The 26,313-nt window shown below is 41.8% G+C and overlaps 1 protein-coding gene across 2 annotated transcripts; it reads right to left on the bottom strand.

Annotated features, from left to right (window-relative positions):
* Positions 1–1,179: 1,179 nt before the first annotated feature.
* On the bottom strand, positions 1,180–25,917 carry LOC141917563 (tubulin-specific chaperone A). 2 transcript variants are annotated; one of them, XM_074810860.1, is made up of 4 exons: positions 25,761–25,917; positions 16,227–16,332; positions 2,278–2,364; positions 1,180–1,423 (listed from the first exon to the last, which is right to left on the bottom strand). In XM_074810860.1, the coding sequence occupies exons 1-4, from the start codon at positions 25,811–25,813 to the stop codon at positions 1,343–1,345; spliced, it is 327 nt and encodes a 108-aa protein (XP_074666961.1). In that variant the 5' UTR covers positions 25,814–25,917; the 3' UTR covers positions 1,180–1,342. The 2 variants fall into 2 exon arrangements, with proteins under 2 accessions (XP_074666961.1, XP_074666960.1); XM_074810859.1 differs by lacking the exons at positions 1,180–1,423; positions 2,278–2,364; positions 25,761–25,917 and adding an exon at positions 9,127–11,515 and having other exon boundaries at positions 16,227–16,322.
* Between the last annotated feature and the right edge of the window lie 396 nt (positions 25,918–26,313).

Below are 26,313 nucleotides of genomic sequence, written 5' to 3'. Positions count from 1 at the left end.
CAGACGTTCTCCTCAGTACCAGTTCATTTGCCCTGTGAACAGGGCAGTGTCTGGGAGTTACATGCCTAGGACACAATACTGGTAAGAAGGTGTGCATATACCCTTATGAAACCATAGTGTTGTCACAAACAGTTTTTATCTCTTAGCACTGTCTAATACTGGTCTGGAGTCACTTCAAAAGTAGGTCATTCTGCAGTCAATAGAAATCTTGCAGTGCTGATAATCTGTCAGAGCAGTGCTTAAGAGTGATGGAGGAGTAGACTTATTAAGCACATAGAGCGTAAGGTACACAAATAGAGGTACTGAAACTGCAGTTTACCCAAACTCAGGCAAATTAACAAAAAATTTCAATAAGAGTATTCAGTATAGCACCACACAAAAGGTACACTGTGCTTTGTGTTGCCTTTAAGGAACATGTCAAAAAACTTTCAAACTAGAAAAACTAATGTAAAAAGCTTTTTTGTTCATCAGAGCTTACTCTTTGCTGTTTAGAGAAGCCATTCTGAAAGAACCACAGCTTTTGTACATGTTTGGTCTTCCAGGTAGATTAAGCATTGTTCCCTTACCTGTTAGTTCTCTTTCAGCTTCTGGGGTTTAAGCTTTGTTCAAAGAAACTCACTTAAGCCAAGGTGCTTTCAGGAAAAGCATTCGGTCCAGAACTCTTACCAGCAGATCCAACTGACAACATACTAGTCATCTGCTAAATTCTGTTTCTCAAAAAAGTAACAGAATTTTGATCAATTGTAATTGTGTGAATTGGGCTCTACGAATCAACCCCAGGCAAATTGATAAAGATTTGGAATCAGCTCTTAATTCTGTCTTAGGCTCAAAGATAAACAAGGAGTAATACTTGATAAAATTACAAATAAATTGCATCACAGAAAAAAAAAAAAATGGGTGACGTTGAAGGGTCATTTGCTCCATCTCTTCTTTCAGTACAGATTGTTATGCTATAATGGCTTGAAATTTTTTCAAATATAAGGTGCCTCTAAAGTATTTATTGGTCCCTCACATTCCTTACATAGCTAAACTTTCTTAGCCTGAATTGTTCAGATTAAGTTCTGTATATTACCTCTTACACTATTATGCTTATATTAAATAGGCTTTATTTTTTTCCTTTCTGTAACTGAGATGAACTGGAAATGTTTCTATTTTGCTTGAATATGGAACACACAGATGTTTCAGAATATCCTTTATTTATTTGATGCATCTTGCAGTTAGAGAAAGGCCAGTTTGCATAAAGGGAACCTTAGCAAGCCAACAATAGTAATAGAGCCATAGTCAAATGAAAGTGTAGAATGGACCCAGTGCTAATGCATATAAAGAGAGTACTGAAAAACTTCTAGACTTCCAGCTTCACTGACTCTAGTATGGAACGTGCTTCTTTATACTCTTCAGCTTCTTTCAATTCTTTTTCATTTTCCTGGAATTAAAAAGAAAACTTTTGAGTACTTTGAAGATAATGGACATGGAATTAAACTTAAGAAGGAAACTATGACACAAGGGATACATCATTATTGAAAACAAGACACCTTGAGTTTTGTTTTGAAAAGGAATTTGCATTTTAGATGTCAAATGTGTCTGAGGCTTAATTTACAGCATGTATTTTTAGCCTCACAGTAGCATTTACATGTGTAGCAGAATTCTTGGTGAAAAATCAGCTTTTAAAATAAGCATGACTATCTCCAAACTTAGTATAGTTTCAGTGAATCTATTTGTACAAGATACTATTTATTCCTGCAGGTATTCATATCTTAAAAACGTGGCACTAGTTCTCATCTCACTAATAAATCATATAAGCGGTACTCAGTAAGGACTCGGCTGTCTTGTTTCTTGTCCATAGCATAATAAAAGTAGTAAGCAAAGTATTTTGACTATTTCAGTTCACAAGCATATTATATACATCTAAATGATCTAAAAAGACTACCTACTACCTAAAGCAAGTGAACTATTTTTTCTGATCATGTAACTATAACATGAATTCAGAGTCCATTCTAACAGTTCAGGATTTAAGTGTATGTTGAGCGTACAGTCCCTTAAAGAGCTTCTAATATTCTCACACACACAATTTTCATAGACTGAAGACTAAGTCTGCAAAGACAGTTATCTAAAATGAAATATTGGTATGTTATCGAATGCTAGTCTTGGGACCTATAAAAAGTAATTCTTCAATCCAGTTCTAATATGCTGCAATTGCACTACAGACAAGCATGTTTATCCAAGTTCATCAAGGAACAGCAGCATTTCTCAATCAGTGGATTTTGGTGCTATACTTACTAGTAGTTGAGTAAGATCTGCATGTGCAATTTCTAATCTGCGCTGACAGTCTGGAATCATCATTCGTGACTCTTGTAAGATCTCAATCTGTGAAAATTAGAAACCAATGAAATTTGAATGTATTCCAGATAGGAACATTATTTTTAAAGATAAGTCTTTACTCTGAAAAATCAGTAGTCTGGTTATCATCTAGGAACTTCAGAACAGTGGTACTTATTTTTCTGATTAGGCTCTTTTATTAAAAGACACACTTAGCATAATTACTTAAAACTCTGTTAATTTACAGGATGTCCATTTACTTTGTGCTTAATTAAATATAAAGTATTAATTAAGTGCAAAAGAATATTTAGAATAAATATTGGTAAGCCTGATAAGCTTTCCATATAACATTTGTTAAAAAAAGGCTATTTAAAACAAACTTTCTCTTGCTGTCATGAAGCAGCTACATCCAAAATGGGATCAGCTGGTTATATAAATATCATCTCCTGCATCTTTTGGGTAATAAAAAGAAACAGTGTTCAGATAATACCACATAGAGATAATTACTGCATGAAAAAAGTTATTGAGTTATTGATTGCATTGTGTGCACAATTCAGGAAGCTCTGACTGAAAGAGAAAGGGAAGGAAAAATGAAAAGCAAAGACCAGCAGACTCATATTTTTGATGCTTATCATGCATAAAAAGTTATTACTTATCCTTGTGCTTCATTTTAGGAGAAAGATTATTCTCACCATGCACTTTGAACAATATTACTAAACTGGCACCCCACTGAATCTGAACATCCTGCCTCCTCCTACAGAAAAATTCAAATTTATACAAGGGAACATTTATTTCATGGAACATTTCTGGATCAGAAATCCAACCACTGAGAATAAAAGGTGTGCAGAGTTGTTCAATAATGTTAAATCTGTTTAGAAATGAAAATAGGTTAGATATAAGTACGAAACCTCTTCTGCATTCAGGATAACATGCAACAGAAGGCTTTCACTTTACATGGCTTACTTCATTCTGTCATTCCTATGTTGTATTCTTTCAGTATTAATGCTGCCGTACTGAAAGGAACACTGTCATCACAAAAGGGAAGATAAGCTATGGCTAAGAATGTATTTATGCATACAGGAAGGCCTTTTGTAGTATATTATCATCATTCTTAAGTGTCATATGCTTAAGTTCTTAGTTCAAGTCATTTTTGAGAGAAAGGCTTTAAAAACTTTGTTTCTAATTTCCCTTCAGAGAATCTAGGACAAAACCTGTCTACTTTGATAAAGTAAAGATGGGTGACAAACGTTTAAAAAAGGTTAAGCACCCCTAAGTTCTAGTTCTCATCAGTATTATCACTTTCTTTTAAGCATTCAGCATTAGACTGTATTAAAAATAAAACTAGTCAGTCTGCATGTTACACTTTCAACAGTGAACAAATAGAGGTTTGTAACTTCTAGAGAATGAGGTATGCCATGAGATGATGCCTTCTTCTTTATGTACAACTTTGTTCTACAAAGAATACATATAGGAGTGAGAATATCCAATAATTACTTCCTTGGGCCAGTATTGCTAAATAGTTGTGTGTTGTGAAGCTGGTGGATGATATGGAAAGTATTAACTTATTTGATATATGCCACTCAATAAGTGATCTGGGAGGGCATATGAGCTGTAGTCCTGGTTGCTGTAAGAAAAGAACAAAACTACCCTAACCACTCCATTCAAAACAGAATTTGAATGAGATCCAAAGGGGTACCCGAGTTTTATTTATATTTGCCTGCAGTTATGCAATAATAAATAAAAAACAGAAGGAAGATAAATCCTGTAACTACATTCAGTAGGTGCAAACGGTTGGAGATTGGAACAGGAATTTTGTGGAACCAAGATTATTAGTTGATTACTGAACTACCTATGCAAACTTTTATAACTTCTACATAAAACACTTTTTTCCAAGATAATCCCAGATGGACCATTTAGTGTTACAAATGTATATAATAAAACAAAGTCAAAAGCCCAAATAATTTGATAAGCTTTAGGATGGGAATTTTTAAAAAGTGTTTGCTCTCCAAATTCTATCAAAATTTAAACAGCAGCCATCTCCCCTCCCCCAACACATTATAGAAACTTTCTGACTAAATTCTAAGGAGTTTAAATTATAAGCAGGTCACAGAGGAAGTTATTACATGAAACTGATCTAACTTTGCAAAGAACCATAAATATCTGCAAGGTTTTTGTGAATTACAATGCCAAATAGAAGTATTAAAAAACTGATGTAACTGAAGTACATCTAAATAAAGTATTAAGACAAAAGCAATAAAGCACAAAAGTATATACAGAGAGAAGCAAATTGAATTTGTTGTCAATAGGACCAGAAGAGCTACTGTGACTAGTGAGGATGATGTTCCTATTCCTTTAAGTGTACTGAAAAAATCCAGTTTAACAAATCTCTTCAAAGAGCCATATCTCTGGTCAGTTGTCTTTCAGGACTGAAGGTAGTTCTACTAAGGGAGCAGATGTCTAGCATCTTTCAAAAGAAAGCAGTCTGCTCAGATGTGATGGAGCTCTCTAACCATTGGGGTGTATATAGCCTATTTACTAAATACGATGTGGATTTTTTGTAAATTGGTTCAGACGTCAAAGAACTAGTGCGCATAATGCACTATCAATAACCTTCAATCTGTTTTTGATAAATTCCAGATTGCAGTGACTGGAAACAGAAAAGCCAAATAGATGCAAACACACAGATCCATCTACCAGTTGCTTAAGTGGAAGGGCACCATAACAAAAATCAGGGTATGGTGACAATATTGTTTTATATGACAGGAATGATGTTCTAAACACAAAAGATAAGTTAAGAAAGAACAGAAATGTGAATGAGTCATATATATATATGAATTGTATACACACACATAAATATATATTTATGCTTTTAAATACTGCCTCATCACTTGCCCTTTGTTGCACAACTGAAAACAGATAATCATAACAGTATGGATCTACTCAAATACGGTGGGGAAGAAAAGAAAAAGCATGCAAATAATTCAGTTTGCTAAGAAAAGTGCTACTTGTTTGAACTATTCATCAGAAAGTTTGTAAAACACTTGGAATCCATTGACCAGTTACAGCCATATCTGATGGAAGGACAGAGATCCAAAAGAAAAAAAGGACATCTCGAAGTATCATGAACACCAATGGTTCAAAAATTAATAATCCTACTAAGGTAAAGACTGTAGCACAAAGTAAAGAGTGATGCTAAGGCTACTGGTTGGCTAATCAACCTATTTGTAACTTAAATCCACAGCATGGTATTACTTCTCACCTCACCAGTAATCAGGGAATATAAAGGCACACAGTGCTGGGCCAGGATGGTGGCAAGGTGATACAGGGAGTAGGACAGCATAGGTGATGTAGGAGAAAGCTGGTTATAGGGAAGGCAGGAGCTCACAGGAGATACAGCATTAAGGGGAATATAGAGGGGGAAAAAACCCAAACACACACAAAAACTGTAGGAAACCAAGTTTTATTAGTTCTACTTCCTTTGAAGCAACTTGTTTTATTTTCATATAGTAGGCCCAAAAGACAGCTTGAGCTATCCACAAATATAGGATACAAGAACACACTGCAGTCTGTTATGAGTTTTTTGCCAAATACATTTGATCAAAACACTTCTGAAGGACCACAAACAAAAGCTTGCAGTAAAGAATTGGAGAACATTGTTTTGTTTCTATAGTGTTTGAGCGTTTCAGGCACTGAAATGGACATGTATCAACCACAAGCTAACTATCATTTGTAGCAAGAAAGCTAGAGAGGAAGAAAACCTTCTAGACCTAAATGACTCAGTATTTCAAAGAAGCTTTCTCTGCAGCTCCTCTCAGGTGAGGGCCAATCCTCTCTTTTAAAGCAGATCCCTTTAGGACATAAAAGGCAGAAAGGTTCCTTTGGTCTTTTTGGAAAACAGTTTGTCACTGGCTGTTTTCCACTACTGTACAACTGTAAGGTTTTTCTTCATTGCCAGCAGTGGGGGGATGGAGGGAGGACACCACATGATTGTTCAGAGGACAGAAGCAAAACTCTGTGTCCTCCACTGAAAAAGTTTTTGATTAAATACTCTGTATCATAAATTACAGATACTGCTCCTTTAAAATTAACTTAGAGGATTATAATGGAATTTTCCATTACAGAAAGTTGTCATTTAATCAGCAGGCAGCACATTTCCTCCTAGCAACTCAAAATTCTACCTGAACAGATCTGTGTTGATGCAAGTATAAAGCCTCACCCTGTAAACAGGTGAGAAGTGGTAAACATTTGAATGAAAATGTTTCTTTGGGAGTAGCATGAAGGAAACACTGACAAAAGACAGACCTGCTTTCCCAACAAGAATGCCTCAACCTTGTTAGAACAAATAACTAAATTTTCTCTCTGCTGAGGTTAAGCCTGGGGGAGAGGTTTAGAGAGTTGGTTTTTGTTTGCTTGTTAAGATAGTCCAGATTTTTTTTCTCTCTCTAGAGCAGAGGAAAAGTGAGCCCAATGACAGAAGAAATGATTCATGTCCTATCTTGGTGGCAAGTCTTTTGTACCATAGGAATGTCGCCATACTAACTTATTACAAATATTGCACAAGTGCCTTTAATCTTCAGTATAAAATCTGGAATCCAAACGGTATTTACACCTGACTAGAGAAAAAGGAAAACAGCCTCTGGAAAACAGAAGGGGAAAAGGAAGATGACAGTAATGATTTTTTCATCATTTGGTATCTTTCAGAAAGCACATTAGGCAATAAAAACAAAGTTTGAAAGCATTTTTAATATCGCCTGTATATTAGGAATATTATTCTGTATTTAGTACAGAGAATTCCAAGTTCACAGAATCCCGGAATCATCTTGGTTGGAAAATCCCTTGAAGATCCTCCAGTCCAACCATGAACCTCACACTGACCATTCTCAAATCCACCAGATCCCTCAGCGCTGGGTCAACCCGACTCTTCAACCCCTCCAGGGATGGGGACTCCCCCCCTGCCCTGGGCAGCCCATTCCAACGCCCAACAGCCCCTTCTGCAAAGAAATCCTTCCTAAGAGCCAGTCTGACCCTGCCCTGGGGCAGCTTGAGGCCGTTCCCTCTTGGCCTGGCGCTTGTTCCTTGGGTCATGAGACTCATCCCCCCTCTCTGCACCCTCCTTTCAGGGAGTTGGAGAGGGCCAGGAGGTCTCCCCTCAGCCTCCTCTTCTCCAGACTAAACCCCCCCAGTTCCCTCGGCTGCTCCCCATCAGACCTGTGCTCCAGACCCTGCACCAGCTCCGTTGCCCTTCTCTGGACGCGCTCGAGTCATTCAATGGCCTTTTTGGAGTGAGGGGCCCAAAACTGAACCCACTCATCGAGGGGCGGCCTCACCAGGGCCGAGTACAGGGGTAAGATCCCTTCCCTGTCCCTGCTGGCCATGCTGTTGCTGATACAAGCCAGGATGCCATTGGCCTTCTTGGCCACCCGGGCACACTGCTGGCTCATTATCAATCAACCCCCCTAGGTCCCTCTCTGACTGGCAGCTCTCCAGCCACTCCTCCCCAGGCCTGGAGCGCTGCTGGGGGTTGTTGTGGCCCAAGGGCAGCACCTGGTATTTGGCCTTATTGAAACTCCTCCAGTTGGCCTCAGCCCATCGCTCCAGTCTGGCCAGATCCCTCTGCAGAACCTCCCTACCCTCGAGCAGATCAACACTCCCACCCAACTGGGTGTCGTCTGCAAACTGACTGAGGGTGCACTCGATCCCCTCGTCTAGCTCATCAATAAAGATGTTAAACAGGAGTGACCCCAACACCGAGCCCTGGGGGACACCACTCGTGACCGGCTGCCAACTGGATTTAACTCCATTCCCCGCCACTCTTTGGGCCCGGCCATTCAGCCAGTTTTTTTACCCAGCGAAGTGTGTGCCCATCCAAGCCTCGAGCAGCCAGTTTCACCAGGAGAATGCTGTGGGAAACAGTGTCAAAGGCCTTACTGAAGTCAAGGTAGACAACATCCACAGCCTTTCCCTCACCCAATAAGCAGGTCGCCCTGTCGTAGAAGGAGATCAGGTTTGTCAAGCAGGACCTGCCTTTCATAAACCCATGCTGACTGGGCCTGATCATCTGGTTGTCCCACACATGTTGTGTGATGGTGCTCAGGATGAGCTGCTCCATCAGCTTCCCGGGCACCGACGTCAAGCTGACAGGCCTGTAATTTCCCGGATCATCCTTCTGACCCTTCTTATAGATGGGCGTCACATTGGCCAGTTTCCAATCTGTCGGGACCTCCCCGGTCAGCCAGGACTGCTGGGAAATGATGGAAAGTGGCTTGGCGAGCACCCAGCCAGCTCCTTCAGCACCCTCGGGTGTATCCCATCAGGTCCCATAGACTTGTGTGTGTCTATGTGATGCAGTAGGTCACTGACTGTCTCCTGGATTGCGGGGGGGTCGTTCTCCCAGTCTCTGTCTTCTGGCTGAGGAGGCTGGATTCCCTCAGTACAACTGGTCTTGTTATTAAAGACTGAGGCAAAGAAGGCATTAAGCACCTCAGCCTTCTCCTCAGCACTTGTTGCCACATTTCCTCCTGCGTCTAGCAGGGGATAGAGGCTCTCCCTGGTCTTTCTTTTGCTGTTGACATATTTATAGAAACATTTCTTGTTGTCCTTGACTGCTGAAGCCAGATTAATTTCTAGCTGGGCTTTAGCCCTCCTGATTTCCGCCCTGCATAGCCTCACAGCCTCTTTGTAATCACTGTGAGTGGCTAGTCCCGTCTTCCGAAGGCTGTAAACTCTCCTTTTCTCCCTGAGCTGCAGCCAAAGCTCCCTGTTCAGCCAGGGGGGTCTTCTCTGGTGCCAGCTTCTCTTACAGCACCTGGGGACCACCTGCTCCTGAGCCATTAAGACTTCCTTCCTAAAGAGTGCCCAGCCTTCCTGGACCCCGATACCCTTCAGGACCGTCTCCCAAGGGATCTTGTCAAGCAGGTGCCCAAACAGGACAAAGTCAGCCCTTTGGAAGTCCAGGATGTCAGTTCTGCTTAGCCCTCTCCTGGCCTCTCTAAGAATAGAGAACTCTCTTATTTCATGATCGCTGTGCCCTAGTTAGCCTCCAACCGCCACATCCTCCACCAGTCCTTCTCTGCTCACAAAGAGGAGATCCAGCAGGGCACCTTCTCTGGTCAGTTCCCTCACCAGCTGTGTCAGGAAGTTGTCTCCCACACATTCCAGGAATCTCCGGGACTGGTCCCACTCTGCTGTGTTGTATTTCCAGCAGATGTCTGGGAAGTTCAAGTCTCCCACAAGAACAAGGGCAAGCCATCGTGAGATTTCTCCTAAGTGCCTATAGAATATTTCATCCACCTCTCTGTCCTGGGTGGGTGGCCTATAGTAGACTCCCACTACGACATCTGCCCTGTTTGGCCTTCCCCCTGATTCTAACGCAAAGACACTCCACCCTGTCTTCACTACACTTGTACTCAAAGCAATCATAACAGTCCCTAACATACAGCGCCACCCCACCGCCTCTCCTGCCTTGTCTGTCCCTCCTAAAGAGCTTGTAGCCCTCAACAGGCGCACTCCAGTCACGGGTGACATCCCACCATGTTTCTGTAATAGCCACTACATCACAATTTTCCTGTTTCATCACGGCTTCAAGCTCCTCCTGTTTGATACCCATGCTGTGTGCATTGGTATACACACACTTCAGATGGGCTGATGTTTTGTCCCCTTCCCCCTTCAAAGCTAGTTGAAAGCTCTGTCACTGAGCCCAGCTCACTCCTGCCCCAAGATCCTTTTCCCCCTCTGGGACAGGTGCATCCCAGCTGTTGCCAAAAGCTCTGGCGTCCTGTATATTAACCCGTGACTGAACAATCCAAACCTCGCCGATAACACCAGTCTTGGAGCTACAAGTTCATCTGCTGAGTTCTCTGGTATTCTTCTTCATCCATCCCCCCAACTGAAGGGATGGAGGAGAACACTATTTGTGCCCCCGACCCCTTAACCAGTTTCCCCAAGGCCCTGAAATCTCTCTTCATTGCTTTAGGACTTCTCCCGGTAATATCGTCGCTACCCACCTGAAAAACCAAGAGCGGGTAGTAGTCCTTGGGTCTCACTGGAGCAGGGAGTTTTGCCGTGAGGTCCTTGACCCGGGCCCCAGGGAGGCCACAGACTTCCCTATGAAGCGGGTCCAGTCTGCATATTGGGCCTTTGACACCCCTCAGAATGGAGTCACCCACTTCAATGACTCTTCTGGGGTTCTTTTTAGAACTGGTTTTAATACCTGGTCTAGAGTGACCCGGCCTTGATGGACCTTGATCTTCCTCCTTATTTGACTCATTTTCTTCGTCCTTCTCTACTTCATTCACAAGTTCCAGGGCCCTGTACCTATTGTGAAGGGACACCATGGAGGGTGAGGGAGGTCGGGAGAGGATTTTCCTGCCTCCCTGAGCAGGGACCTGTTTCCAGCCTCCCCCATCTCTTAGGTCCCCTCCTCCTGCCTGGCAGCAAGAGGGTGAGGGATCGCCTGCCTCGTTTGGAGCCTCTATTTGCTCCTGTTGCTTCATGGGTGCCAAGGTGCTACTCCACCAATCAATGTCCCTTTCGCACTCCCTAATACTTCTTAATCTTTCAACCTCTTCTCTGAGTTCCGCCACCAGGCTGAGCAGGTCATCCAGCTGATCGCAGCGCACACGGGTGCTGTCACTGCTGCCCTCCGGCAGGACTGAGGGGCTCAGGCACTCCCTGCAGCCCGGGACCTGGACCGCTGCGTGTTTGCGTGGCAGCTCCGTCTGGGTCACCACGTTCTTTCTGGTGGTGGTTTTGACACGAGTGGAGACCATGGTTCAGTCCACTCGTGGAGGACGATAAGACGAAACTAGCTCAGATAAGTTCTAGACCCAGGAGATGGACTGCACCCTGTCTGCGCGAAATGCCGCGCAAACTGCCGCGCCTCACCCTTCTGACGCGCCATGCCCTGTTTGCCCGTCCTGTCCACTGCGTTCCTGGTCGCTCGCGCTCCCCAGGGGCTGCTCTTGTCCATGAGGGGCGTTGGGCATTGTCACTCCAGGCTCTGCCCACTCTGAGTCCCCGCTGCCCCCATTAGCAGCTCACTCTTCCCGCTCAGGGGGAGGCGGCTTGAGGCTCTCCCTCTTCCCTGGGCTTCTGCCTTCATGTCTTGCGGTTTTGCCGTGGGTTTTTGATGCTTTCAGAAGGGTCCCCCACCGCTATCCTCCTCTTCGGAGGCCCTCTCCTCAGCAACAAAAGTTGTTAGCTTTTAAGGAAACAAATTGTGCTTATTAAGGATACTGTCCAAATACATAAGGGGGAGCATTAGACCCTTTATTATCATTTCCACCACCTCTTTACCTAAGCAGCTAGCGCTACAGATTCAGATTATTAAGCAAAGATCAAATATTCTTAGAAAAAAAACAGAATTCATGAAAATAATCAGACTGCAGTGAAACTGTATGTTTCAGCTAATCTTACTGTACTTGATTGGTGAAAAGATTGAAACTTTGTTTGAACCAATAGGGTGTGGGGGTACAAAGAGTTAAAAACTTAAAAAGCCAACTGAGCTCTGGTGGGTTGACCTTGGCTGGCTGCCAGGTGCCCACCAAGCTTCTCTGTCACTCCCCTCCTCAGCTAGACAGGGAGGGGGAGGAGAAAATAAGATGGAAAAAACTCATGGGTCAAGATAAAGGCAGCTTAATAAAAGCAAAACCCGCACACAGAAGCAAAGGAAAACAAAAGATTTATTCTCTACTTCCCATCAGCGGGTGATGTCCATCCACTTCCCAGGAAGTAGGGCTTCAGTACACGTAGCGGTTGCTCCATAAGATAAACATCATAACAAACGCCCCCCCCTCTTCCTCCTTTCTCTTAGCTTTTATTGCTGAGCAGATGTCATATGGTCTGGAATATCCCTTTGATCAGTTTGGGTCAGCTGCCCTGGCTGTGTCCCCTCCCAACCTCCTGTCCACTCCCAGCCTACTGGCCTTTGGGGGGGATGTTGGAGAGAATCTTAATGCTGTCGAGCACTGCCCAGCAGTAGCCAAAACACTGGTGGGTTCTCAACACCTTTCTAGCTACCAATACAAAGCACAGCATGATGAGGGCTGCTGTGGAGAAAGTTAACTCCATCCCAGCCAGAACCAATACATGAGCTAACTGGTGTATTTCTTTGATGCTACATAGACATTTAGAAATTAAAAAGTTACAGAACATTATAGTGTTCCTTTCGGGTAGAACTCCTCTAGTAACAAGATTAGCAGCTCATTCTCATCTTTGATAATAATTTTCAAAAACAATATAAATTGTTTCCAAATGCATTTCTTTTTAGCTGTTTCAGGAAATACTCTACCTCCCACTCAACAAAGCAACAGAAATATTGCTGTTTTCACTAATACTTGGAGAAAAACTGTGTATTAACAAGACTATATGTACTCTTTGGCATGCAGATATTAAATTCAATTAAGATATTAAATTCAATTAAGTCCCTTGGATTTTTAATTCATCTGGAAATGACATTACACAAGATATAATTTGGAACTGTAGGACAACTATTTAAGAAAAAAAATTATCATTTATCAGTAAAAATGCTGACAGTTAACAAAAACTCCAGAGTAGATTTACAGTCCCGCTGAGAGGAAATAAGGAGTAGATACCTCAGGTTTTTCATTACCAAATTAAGGCTTCATTACCAAAAAAATCCACATGGAGGTACAATTGCATTATTTGCTGCTACCAGTCAGGGGTCTTCATGACCCTCTACAGAAACTATATGCAGAATTTACACCTGATAGAATACATCAAAAGTCTTTTAATACTTTTTTTTCTAACTTGTACAAACCTCTTTTATATAAAATAGTTCAGTTTTTATTAAAATTGTTTTCAATTTAATATTTTATTAAAATATTTAATAACCCTTTTTCCTAAAATTCTTGTGGTTGAAGATAGTGTGATTTTGAGATATAAAATTTAGGAAAATATTTCTTTTAATAGTATTTTTCCCCCAAATACTGCTCTTTATTTATTATGGTTTTTCTGCCAATAAATTGTTATAAGCTTTCCCCTAAATTCTGAACATCTCATCTGCCTTTTATAGACATAAAACAGACAGAGTGTGGATTTTTGGTTTGGGGGTTTTTGCTGTGGGTGGAGTTGGTTTGTTGTTTTCATTTCTCTTTTTGTTGTTTTTTGTTGGTTTTTTGTTGTTTTGTTGTTTTTTTTTTTTAAATAAGCTGTGATAGGAAAGGAAGGGCTTCCCTGCCCCATAATGCTATCGATTCTTTCCCTGGGATATACTGTCTACCACAAGTAGATCTCACACAGCTTGGATTCAGCTGAAGTACATTAGTTGAGACACAGCAAGTAATACAAATACAACATGCACCCAGGACAATGGTAATGTATGGGGTCTTCCAGTTATAATCTTGGTAAGAGTATACCAGCACTGAGAGCAAACTGTCCTTTTTGTTTCTCAGATATTGAATCTGTTCCTCATTAAATTAGTCTTTCTGGACAGTGCAGGTGAAGGCTAGTATCTAACAACTGCCAACTACCCTAGTCCCTGCCTCAGCTAGAGAACACTTGAGTTCATCGGAACCACAAGGTGGTTGTAAAAAAAAAAGTAAATTTTTCTTTACACACTTCTGTACTGTTAAACCATATGTTCTATTGCAGAGTTGTAACTAGAAAGCTAAATGAGAATAGTAGTATATTTACAGGTAAGTAATGCTTTTAAACATCCCTCCCTCAACTCTGGATTGATTTGTGTATATATATATATATATGATTTAGATGATACCTCAGCTAAAATACATTAAAATTATTCCCCTAGTCTCAAATGATTGAATTCATTCCCATCCCCCAAATGCTATTTTTCATTACTGAAATAAAGTCTATAACCATATTTTTAAATAAAGTTATCCAGATTATGAATTATTAACTAAAATCAATTCTTAAAATATTGTACTGGGTGTGGCTGAGCCGGAATTGGTTTTCCCCTGTAGCAGCCCTCATGGTGCTGTGGTTTATGTTGGGAGCTGGCAGGGTGTTGATAGCACCCTGGTGGTGTGGCTACTGCTGAGTGGTGCTTACACAGCACCAAGGCTCTTTCCGACATTTCCCCCCCACAGTGGGACGGGGTGGGCAAGATCTTGGGAGGGGACACAACCAGGACAGCTGACCCCAACTGACCAAAGGGATATTCCAGACCATCTGACGGCTGCTCAGTATAAAGCTGGGAGAAAGGAGGAAGGGGGGGGGGTCACCCTTGGTCCTCCGAGGCAACCCCTCCGCGTATGGGAGCCCTGCTTCCTGAGAAGGCCCGACATCGCCTGTTCATGGGAAGTAGAGAATAAATCTGTTTGCTTTTTTTTGCTTCCGCGCGCGGACCTTTGCTTCACTTTGCTTATATTAAAACTGCTGTTGTTTTACCCACAAGGGTTGGGTTTTTTTCCTATCTTATTTTCTTTCCCCTCTTTGCCCTGTTGAGAAAAAAAGGGGAAGGGGGGGAAGTGATAGAGCGACTTGGTGGGTACCTGGCATTTAGCCAAGGTCAAACCACCACAAATGTATAACTACAGATATTTTTCCTGAAGAACCTCTCAAAGTATTAACTCTATCCAAAATGTTTTTTGAGCAAGGTCTCCTGGTATATAATTTTCTTTAGTGTAAGAAATTTGATCCTATGAAAAGCACGCACATTCTTTCTGAGCCTCCCAGTTCTTTATAACCTAAAATATTAACAACTTCCAGAATGCAAAGTGCTCTAAAAGAACAATAAGTGAAGATGTCATTGGAGGAACTGATTGCTTTCAAAGTGGATCAGGCAATTTCTGAATGAATCAAGACTATTCTCTTTGAAGGCTTTTGTCATTGAAAATACCTTCAAGTAGTGTGTAACATTTCATTTCACAGCAGAAGTTCCCAGCCTCTGCTGTTTTTGACTTTGATGATATCTTGCCAGATTACTGTGGAAATACCATGATGAAGTCAAATAATCTGATAAATAGGGGACACTAAAAATGGGAATTGCATTCCTTAGTTCTTGTTAGCACCAGCAAATCTTCAGAAATACTATTTCTGTAGGATCTTGGAGTCTCGGTCTGTGGTGAGGTAGAAGACAGCTCAGCTCTATAAATACAATTCTTTATTCGTATACAAATTCTTTATTTGTATTTCTTTCTTCTGGCATAATGAAAGCAAGGGAGGACATGCAGACATAAACTGAAATCTGAACTTATTTTTAAAGTTGTTTTAGCTTGTTCTAAAAGAGCTTTCTCCTAGCTTGTTCTCATTTATTTTTATATTGGGTTTTGTTTAACCTATTCTTTGGTTGTTTGAAAATGAAGATGGGAGAACAGTAGTTTTTACAACACGAAGTCACCAGACTGTTGAAATGAGTGAAAATAATTTTAATTTACAGTTTCAGTTTCTGTGAAGATTTAAGAGAAAACATCTGGGAAACGCTTGGGAAAACATAGTTAAAAGATAACATATTTAGCTGAAAAAATATAACAGCCACAGTTAAACACAGACATGCCACAGTTCTGTAAAGAATATAAATGAATCTCCCAAACCCAAGCCTTCTCTCAGTGACAAGGAAACTTGACACTCCTTGTTCCAAAAGGGCATGTACCACCTGTCTGCAATAACTGTCCTTTATGGGGAACCTTCCAAGAAAAATTTAATCATATTGTAATATTGACTCTAAACCATACCTATTGTTAATGAGTGACAGCCATCCTGACACTAAGTGCTAAACAATCCATACCCAATCTCCTTATAATTTAACAGTTCTGGAGGAAAGGAAGTTTCTACAAATGTATATTATGACTTTTATAATTGACAGGATTTTAGTCTAGTACTTATATAACAGGAGTCTGGAAAAAGGTACGGGAGATTCTTTTATTTAAAGATGACTATGATTAAATCAGAGCAAAGAAGGATTTTATAAAGCAAGTTTTAGGATCGTTTACCTGCTTCTTAATTCCATAATCATCACATGCTTCAGCTTTCATTTTTTCAATCTTTTCTTCTTGCTGTTTTGCTTCTTTTTCATACATAACTTTTTCTTTTGCCAATCTGCAATTAAACCAAGTGATTGTGTTAATCTGGTTGTATTATGGTAAAAAGTTACACCACTGTAAACAAAAAAACCACTGAAAGCTGCAGCTCTATAAAATAATAGTTTTATAAAAAAGGCTCTTAACCACTGCAAAAAACTGCATCTAGGAAATGCTGATTTTAGCTATAATGTATAATAATTCTTATAAGAATAATTTCAATTAAAAATATTTGTAAAGATGTGGTCTTATCCATATAGAATATCCTAAAAAAGCTATATACTGGTACTTCATTTCAAATACATAATAGAAACAGATAAGAAGCTGCCTTGTAGATCTAGCTAACTGCTAATAAAGACAGTAGTACAGAGGAGAAAGTTAGCTATCTCAAAAAAAGTCCTCACATCATAGGTAGTGAAAACAAACTTAATATTAAGATGTCTGCAAAGGCAACACTCTTATCACTGACTTTTAGATCAGCATTTGCCAGACTTTCTCATCACCATCCAGACTCTGATAGTTTTGTGAATGACCTATATTGGCTGTTATATTCATGTAGCCTTTCCTCTTTCCTAGTAACTAACTACTAAATAACACCACTTCACCAGCACCAAAAAATGACAGACATTCTTCTTAATAGTAACTCTTAAAAAAAATTATCATGTGTAAATGGAAAGAAAAAGCACTTTCAGGTTCACAAACTATGATCCCAAAAGGGTTTGTTTTGTTTTTTTCCTGATCACAACTCCATGTCATGCTATTAAATGCAGTATTTCCCAAACTAGTTTTCATACAAAATAATGAAAAGTAAAATTCCCAAATAACACAGTAGCCTCATAGTCTTGTGCTCCCTAGAGTATTTTCTCCATTTATCTTGATGCTGGTTTGAGAGTTATAGACAAAAGTAAAAATTCTATAATTTACATTATATCAAATTTATTTATGGCCTTATTTTCAAAGGGAAAAGAATCCATCCTTTAATCCTAATAATGGGCCCATGTTTGGGAGCAGGATGCTTTTTGCTAACAAGCATAGATTCACAGAATCCCAGAATCATCTAGGTTGGAAAAGATCTTGAAGATCCTCCAGTCCAACCATGAACCTCACATTGACCATTCCCAACTCCACCAGATCCCTCAGGACTGGGTCAACCTGACTCTTCAACCCCTCCAGGGATGGGGACTCCCCCCCTGCCCTGGGCAGCCCATTCCAACGCCCAACAACCCCTTCTGCAAAGAAATACTTCCTAAGAGCCAGTCTGACCCTGCCCTGGCGCAGCTTGAGGCCATTCCCTCTTGTCCTGGCGCTTGTTCCTTGGGTCAAGAGACTCATCCCCCCTCTCTGCACCCTCCTTTCAGGGAGTTGTAGAGGGCGATGAGGTCTCCCCTCAGCCTCCTCTTCTCCACACTAAACCCCCCCAGTTCCCTCGGCCTCTCCCCATCAGACCTGTGCTCCAGACCCTGCACCAGCTTCGTTGCCCTTCTCTGGACATGCTCGAGTCATTCAATGGCCTTTTTGGAGTGAGGGGCCCAAAACTGAACAATTCAAGAAATTTTGAAGGTTAGAAGGGAATATTAAGGTAGTCTAATCTGATGTCCTGTGGTAATTTTTACATTGCAATTCCATTATAAGGCTTAATTATTTGTTGTTATTGTAATTTTGCTGTTACATCTCCTACTTTATTACATATGTTCACCATGTATATGTTGGATTATATAATGCTAGATTCGAACCAAAACATCCTTCAGGATCTGGAGAATAAAGAAATAATTCCTGATTAGCTAATTCAAGACCAAAACATTGAGATGCTAGTGCAAACCTGAGAGCGTGCCAAAGAAAGTCCTTCCCCAAACAAGAACAAGCCTATATCAGATCAGCCTATATTAGCTAAGATTGTTTAAGGAGAACTCAAAAGCCAAAAGAACATAATCAGATCCAATAAGCAAAGAATATTATACAAATGAAAAGAGAATAAAGGTCTTGGAGAAAGCTTCTTGGTCACATCAGCACATCAGAGCAAAGTAATTCCTGAATTGTCACAGTTAAGTACCCTACTAGAAGTGCTGCTGAGGATGGACAGAACAGTACAGGGTTGATAAGAACCTTTTGTGAACTGAAGCTGCCACAAAAGCACCACTGATGTAATATCTTGAGAAAAATTCCAATTGTTGATATTGCAACAGCAGGAATTCTCCCTGCTTTTGACAGAGTCTACATCATCAAAAATTGTTTTGCCAAAATAGCCTTAAGCTGTGGTTCCACAACAGTTGCTCTAAATTGGGCTGTGGCAACACTGACTTGAACTGGTTTCAACCCCCATGGAATCGCACCATCGGAGAGGGCCTTCAAGTCTTATAAAGAAGCAGTGTGTAGAGCATGTAGTGTAGGTATCATCTGGGCCAGTTTCTACAAGTCAGCCAAGTACTAGCTTTGAAAAGTAGTACTGAGGAAAGACAGCGGCCTAATTACTACTAATAAAGATACTAAATCAGGGGCTGTAATTCCAACTACTGGAACTAGCTCCAGTATTAGCATCAGCAAATATGATGAGTTAATTGTTTGATCAAGGTTGCTTGATTTAATTTCAGACAGTATTATTTGCTTTGTCATTTTTGGGTTCCAAAAAAGTTAATTTTAATCAACCTGTGAGACAGCTGATTTTTTTTGAATGAGAACACAAAATTCCCTTGAGGAGCAAGGGGAGACAGATATGATTAAAAGCAGTTTTTATGTTGATTTACTTAAAGTGTGTATGCCATCAGAACTAAAGGCAACTTGCATTGCTAAACCCAGCATTTTGAATTATTTTAATTTTTAGCTAGAACAAAAGGCACAATGTTTGTCACTACTTATGTTTTCACATTTTCAAACTCACATCTCACTCTATGCGCACTAACTTTTCAAACTACCTGCTACTCAAGTTTGCTTACTTTTGTCAAAAGATAAAGGACTGCATGTTCTGGCCTACTTTAGAACTAAATTTTGCACACTTTTCTCAGATCTGGATGCTTAATAATTACATATCCATATTTATTTACGTACTTCTACTTCTGCATTAGTTGTACATTTCAGAAACAGAACTTGAAATATTCTGCTTTTAAAATTGGATGAAATTACATGAAACCGGAAATATGAGACTGCTTTCTGTGACACTTTTTCCATTGCACTTTGTTCAGTAATCAGAATTGTCCAATTTAATGTTCTATTTATCATTCTGTATTGGGTTTGTGTGTGGCGGGGTTTTGGTAGCAGGGGAGGGGGCTACAGCAGTGGCCCCTGTCAGAAGCTGCTCGAAGCTCCCCCGGCTCCGATTTGGACCCACCTCTGGGCAAGGCCGAGCCAATTAGCGACGGTGGCTGCGCCTCTGCGGTACCGTATTTAAGAAGGGGAACCTGGGAGGAGTTGTGAGGAGAACATCTGTGTGAGCACTGAGGTCAGTGGAAGGAAGGAGGAGGGGGGAAGGTGCGCCAGAGCAGAGACCCCCCCCAGCCCGTGGGGAGAGGACAGGCTGTGCCCCTGCACCCATGGAGGTCACCGGGGGAGCAGATGCCCACCTGCAGCCCGGGGAGGGCCCCACACCGGAGCAGTTCAGGAAGAGCTGCAGCCCATGGGAAGGACTCATGTCAGAGAAGTTCGTGGAGGACTGTCTCCTGTGGGAGGGACCCCACGCTGGAGCAGGGGAGGAGTACGAGGAGTCCTCCCCCTGGGGAGGAAGAAGCAGCAGAAACTGCAGGTGATGAACTGACTGCAGCCCCCATCCCCTGTCCCCCTGCACCACTGTGGGAGAGGAGGGAGAGAAATTGGGAGCAAAGCTGAGCCCAAGAAGAAGGGAGGGATCAGGGGAAAGTGTTCTTAAGATGTGGTTGCATTTCTCACTGTCCTACTCTGTTTGACTGGTAAATTAAGTGGTGGTGGTGATGGTGGTGTTCAAATTGAATTGATGTTCTTTTACCTTCCCCAATCAAGTCTGTCTTTTGCCTGTGACCATCCCTGTGTGAGTCATCCCTCCCTGTCCTTGTCTGGATCCCCAAGGCTTCTGTTTTATTTTCTCCTCCCCCTTCCTGAGGGTGAAGGAGTGATAGAGCAGCTGCACCGTGCTCAGTTTCCCTCTGGGCTCAAACCATGACACATTCATAAGATTGGGATACTGATATTAATGCTATTAAGAAGTTTTGATTTGAAAACATTTTCTGTAGTAGATCCTTCCTCTAGATGCCATGAAGCTCTTTCTATTGAATACATAGCTTGGGAGATGCAAAATTAAAGCAAGCTATTGATCTCACAATCTTCATCACTCTCCACAGCTACCTGAAAGGAGGTTGTAGTGAGGTGGGGGTCGGTCTTTTTTCCCCAAGTAGTATGTGATAGGACAAGAGGAAATGGTTTAGGTTGGCTATTAGGAAAAATACACTCTTTCTTCACTGAAAGGGTTGTCAAACATTGGAACAGGCTGCCCAGGGCAGTGGTTGAGTCACCATCCCTGGAGGTATTTAAAATACGTGTAGACATGGCACTTGGGGACATGGTTTAGTGGTGGACTTGGCAGTGTTAGGTTTGCGGTTGGACTCAATGATCTTAAGGGTCTTTTCCAACCTAAATGATTCTATAAAAACTGAAATAAGACTTCATGTAGTTGAAAACAAAGTTATTGTTAGCTTTTCAAGTTGAAATATTTCACAGAAGCCTGACATTGTGTGTCCATTTCTTGAATTCTTGGTGGAGATTTTTACATTGTGTGTCAGAGGCACCATATAAGCCAAGAATTTTTCCATACTCATTTGCTCTGTACAAAGTTTGTTTGTACAAAAATATAAAGCCTTGCTAGAGTAATGGATGGAAGTACCAAAACAAACATTTGTTTTGCTCTTTCACCATGTCCCCCAAACCTGTGACCCAAACCCATTTTTATCCCATAAACTGTTTTGTCCATGACATGCAGTTAAAGATATTATCTGAGACTCTGCTCTGCCTTTTCTATTTGTAGAGGAGTGATGTCAAATATGCTCCAATTTCTGTCTCCATGTCTGACAGCTCTAAACTACAGACAGTTTTATTTTTATACCAACACTATAAATCTAGTCATTTGCAATTCAGCTGCATGTTCATTAGCTGCAAAACATAGCGGTTCAGCTCATTCTACTAATCTCCTGTCTTTACTCCATTTTTTTGCCACTTTTGCTGCTGCTCCTCCACAAAATACAACACTGCCCCTTGTAAGATTAATTGATCATCAACTTAATCCTAATTTGGACCAAGTCAGGTGGTAAATGGACCACTTTTGCTTGTTAGCGAGATGTGCGCAAGCACACTGATAAATTTTGATTATTTATCAATTACTGCGAAATTAAGTAAATCTATTGAATAAATTCTAGCCTGATTGCTATAATAGAGTTTGAAAATATTGCTATTGATAATGATTCTCACTAATAGTCTTTTCCGACTGCAGTTGCTGGGTTGTTGGCACAACAACAAAGAATTAATTTTTCATAACATCAGCTGCATATTCCTTAACAATCCTTCATTAATCCATTACATTATGCGGCCGCTCCTCTGTAATGTGTGTTGCTTTGCTCAGGAAGCCTACAACACCATCATATTTTATGTGAATTACCAGCAATTTTAATATCCTTCCATTAAGGCATCTTGTAATAGTTAGCATATGCTACAGTAAGTCTTAAAGCTCCTTGAGATGAGTTAGTTATATTGCAGATACAGTTGTGTTTCATAATGCTGTCTTTGGAATGCAAATAACAAAACCATGATAAAATAAAAAAACAGCCCTTGATCTTAATTTCTTATTGCACAGGCTAAGTCACTTATATGAAGGGTGGAACTGAGCTTATTTTAAACAAATCTGCTAGTATGTTTTCCCAAAGTTAATGGAAAAGTAGCTCTCTGGAAAAATGGAAAAAAGAATTAGACTCAATACACATTCAACTACTCTAATACTGTATTTTTGAGCCATGTAGCCAGTGCCAGTTCAAATGACAAAACTAAATTGTTGTCATCATATTCTTAAGGGCCTGTATAAGGAGCTAACTTAAGTGTGCAAACCTGTAGAAAAGCCATGCACAGTATTTTTAGCTTCCAAAGAGGAAAAAGGAAGCAGTGGCAATGCTTCATTTTACTTTGCACTGTGATTGCAGATCTTGCCCAAGGTCACACTTCAGTAAGTGTGCACCCAGCACTGTTGCAGAATTATAAATGGTCTAGAATAGAGGTCACTATTCATTGAATGCTATTTCACTAGAAGAATACACTATCACTGAATAAGACAGGTTTCTTTATTATGTGCATCAAAACTATTTTTTTTTCAGGCATAAGCAAGCCGTTATTCAAACTTGGTGAAAGTATTTTAAACCAGTGATAAATATCTGGGTTTGTACAAGAGACAACACAAAAAGTTTTTAATTCTTACCAATGTATGTATTTTACATGAAATTAGTATTTATTTTGAACATTCCTCTTTCACAACTTACCTTGAGGCTACAGAGGCTAAAGAAATTAGGTTCCCATTTCCTCCCTTTCTTCTCGGCCTCAGACCAGGTCATGCATTGTGCAGAATGCTGATGTTCAAAGACAGCAAGTCAAGAATTTGGAATTTCTTAAAGCACAAGCATGATGTTTTAAATTTAAGTATTCCAGGCTATTTCCTCTTGTACACACGGGTATTCTGGGTGAAGCATTAGTAGTCAAAAAGAATTTCCTTTAGAAATTTATCTTATTAAAAAAATATCACATACTTGCAATGTGATTTAAGAGTTCTGATATACTACATATTGTTGCTAGAGGTTAACATCTACTTTGCTAAGCTCACATGATCTTCACTTAAAAAAAAAAGTCTTACTCATTCTGACCTAAGTCACCTGAGCAGGCAGCAGGCAAGGCAGCAAACAAGCCACTCCACAGACTCCCACTACTTTCATCACAACCATAGCTTTCAGTTTTCAATAAAAAAGAAAATCTTTTACTGAATTTTTCCATTTTCAAAACTGTATATACACCAGTAAGAGAAATGTCTAACTTAAGTCCATTCTATATTGAACTTTGTGTTGAAAGGGGCATTGGGGATTTCTCAAATTCCTGAAAAGCTGCTTTAAGAATTTATATTGACTCCACATTTGTGACAATTAATTAAACAGAACTAGATCAAGAACTAGAACTAGACAAACATGTTGTCTCTGCCGCTCCTTCCTCCTCACCCTCTTCCCCTGCTCCAGCGTGGGGTCCCTCCCATGGAGACAGTCCTCCACAAACTTCTCCAACGTGGGTCCTTCCCACGGGCTGCGGTTCTTCATGAACTGCTCCGGCGTGGGTCCTCTGCACAGGGTGCAGTCAGTCCTTCAGGGACAGACTGCTCCAGCGTGGGTCCCCCACGGGGTCACAGCCTCCTTCGGGCATCCCCCTGCTCCGGCGTGGGGTCCCCCCCAGGCTGCAGGTGGATTCTGCTCCCCCGGTGACCTCCCTGGGTGCGGGGCACAGCTGCCTCACCAAGGGCTGCCCCACGGGCTGCCGGGGAATCTCTGCTCCGGTGCCTGGAGCACCTCCTGCCCCTCCTTCTGCCCTGCCCTGGGTGCCTGCAGGGTTGTTGCTCTCACACATTCTCACTCCTCTCTCCAGCTGCAGTTGCGCAGCAGTTTTTTCTCCTTCTCAAATATGGTCTCCCAGAGGCGCTACCACCGTTGCTGGTGGGCTCGGCCTTGGCCAGTGGTGGGTCCATCTCGGAGCCAGCTGGCACTGGCTCTGTCGGACAAGGGGGCAACTTCTGGCAGCTTCTCACAGAAGCCACCCCTGTAGCCCCCACCCCCGCTACCAAAACCTTGCCATGTAAGCCTAATATATAGATACAACAGTTTTCTCAAAAGTATCTAGACACCAATAAGTTATACTTTTGGCTGACAGAAAGAATACAGAGACTGAAAAAAATGTTAACCTAAGTAAATCTAGTTTTGCCACACCTCAGAATACTTTGTCTACAAAAACTGACACAAACCACCATCCACTTGCTTACAAATGCAAGGAGAACATTTACAACATTCCCGTCCAGCAAAGCCAGTAACCATAACACAGGTCATGAAAGGGACCCAAAGCAAGCAGTCACAAAGCTGCTCAGTCAGACCACACTAAAACTTTCTGGCTTAAAAATAACACACAAGTTCATGATTTGCATGCCCTGCACAGTGCCAGGAAACAGGACCTTAGAATCATATAATCAATTTCTTGCTTGTAGCAGTACTTGAGAACTGCTCCCCATTTTGAGATTTTGGGGTGGTTTGGGGTTTTTTTGAGAACTCAAAGTGTCCTTTGTGATAGACAGTAAACTGTTTGTTCATCAAATTCCATTGAAGATACTGGGAGCTCGTGACATGTTATTCCATAAACTATGTTGGCCTAAGCTTAATCTTAACTATTACACTGTGTAACGACTAACTGACTGTAAGTGCTTATCTAAGTTGAAATGCTGAAGCAAGGACTCCTACTAGGCAAAAGACTGAAAAGAGGGAGAAAGGGAAGAAGGACAAAGGGGAGAAAGACAAAGGGAAGAAGAAAAAAAAAAAAAAAAAAAAAAAAAAAAAGAGGGGGTAGTGTCTATATTCTGTAAGATATAAACAAAGACTTTGTGAGCCACTCTCAGGAAAGTAGGAAATACGAGAAGCTGGTGACGTGAGGAAGACCCGGATGGAGCGACCCCCTAGCTGCAAAGTGCGCAGACGCAGGATACACCTCTCAGAGAGACCCGATAACGGAAGGCGGAGGATATAAAAAAGACGGACCCTCGGGAAGTGGGTGCGCGCCGTTGGTGGAGCAGGGACTCCCCGGCCGCCCAGCGCTGTTTTGCTTATTGCCGCTTGCTAAAATAAATAATTGAAATTTAATTTGTCCTAACTTGCATCATTTTGGCAAGATAGTCTATAACATCCTTATCTAGCATAATGATAAACCTGTATCCATTTTACTGTTCTAGTCTTGAAGTCCAATCCTTAAAAGCTAATCAAGTATTAAAAAGTATATACATTCTACTGTTAGTCTTTTACTAACTGAATTTAATTAAGTCATAATAGAAAGTTGATTGTACAAAACTGGACTATTTAACATCCGGACTATTTAACATTACCAGTTTTAAACCGGCGGCCACGGCCACCCTCCAGCACACCTCGGCAGCTCCGCCCCAGCGCAACAACTCCCAGACCCCGCAGCAGGCACGGCCGGCAGCGCACGAAGCCCCGCTCGCAGCTCCTCCACTCGGCCCAGCGGAGCCCCCGGAGGCCGCGGCGGTAGCAGAGTCCCCTCCCCGCTTAGGGCGACGGGGCCTGGCCTCAGAGCCTCCAGCAGGGCCGAGACCATTCCCGCTCTCCGCTCGCCCCCTCGGGAGCGGCAGGACCACCTTCAACCTCTCCCAACTGCTTCTGCTTCCCCCCCCCCCCCCCCCCGCGCGCACACATTCACCTCCTTACGACGCCGGTCTTGATCTTGATCTGCCTCAAACGCAGTTCGGCCATGACAGAGCTGCTAGAGAAACAACGCAGACTAAACCCTAGCAACACAGAGAGAGAAGATACAACGCAGCACCGTAACGGCGCAACCTGATCTCGCACATGCGCCAAGCCGCCAGCCTGGGCGGCACCAGCGAGGGCGGGACTCCACGCTCCCCCCTCCCGGTGGAGGCGTCTCCATAGAGACCAGCGAGAGCCGGGCCGGGTGCGAGCGGGCTCCGTGGGCGTGCAAGTAGCCTGCGCGGGGCTGCGATCGCCCCGCGAGCGGCGAAGTGTCATTCACCATTTTTTCATAAGCACACACGAAAAAAAAGTTTGAATCCACTCTCAGATGCAGCAATAGGTTTTATTCTGAGGTAGAAACAAATTAAAAGGTAACATTAGCACTGGCAGGTCAGTCCTAGAGTTATAACTGACTGACAGTTCAAGGGCTGTTATTCCTTCATGCTTATACTTAGTTGAGGCTAACCATTTAAGGGGTCAAATTGTAGAAAAATAATCCTTTG

Source organism: Strix aluco, chromosome W (assembly GCF_031877795.1).
Source record: "Strix aluco isolate bStrAlu1 chromosome W, bStrAlu1.hap1, whole genome shotgun sequence".
Lineage (NCBI taxonomy): Eukaryota > Metazoa > Chordata > Aves > Strigiformes > Strigidae > Strix > Strix aluco.
This window is presented reverse-complemented; position numbering and strand designations above follow the sequence as displayed.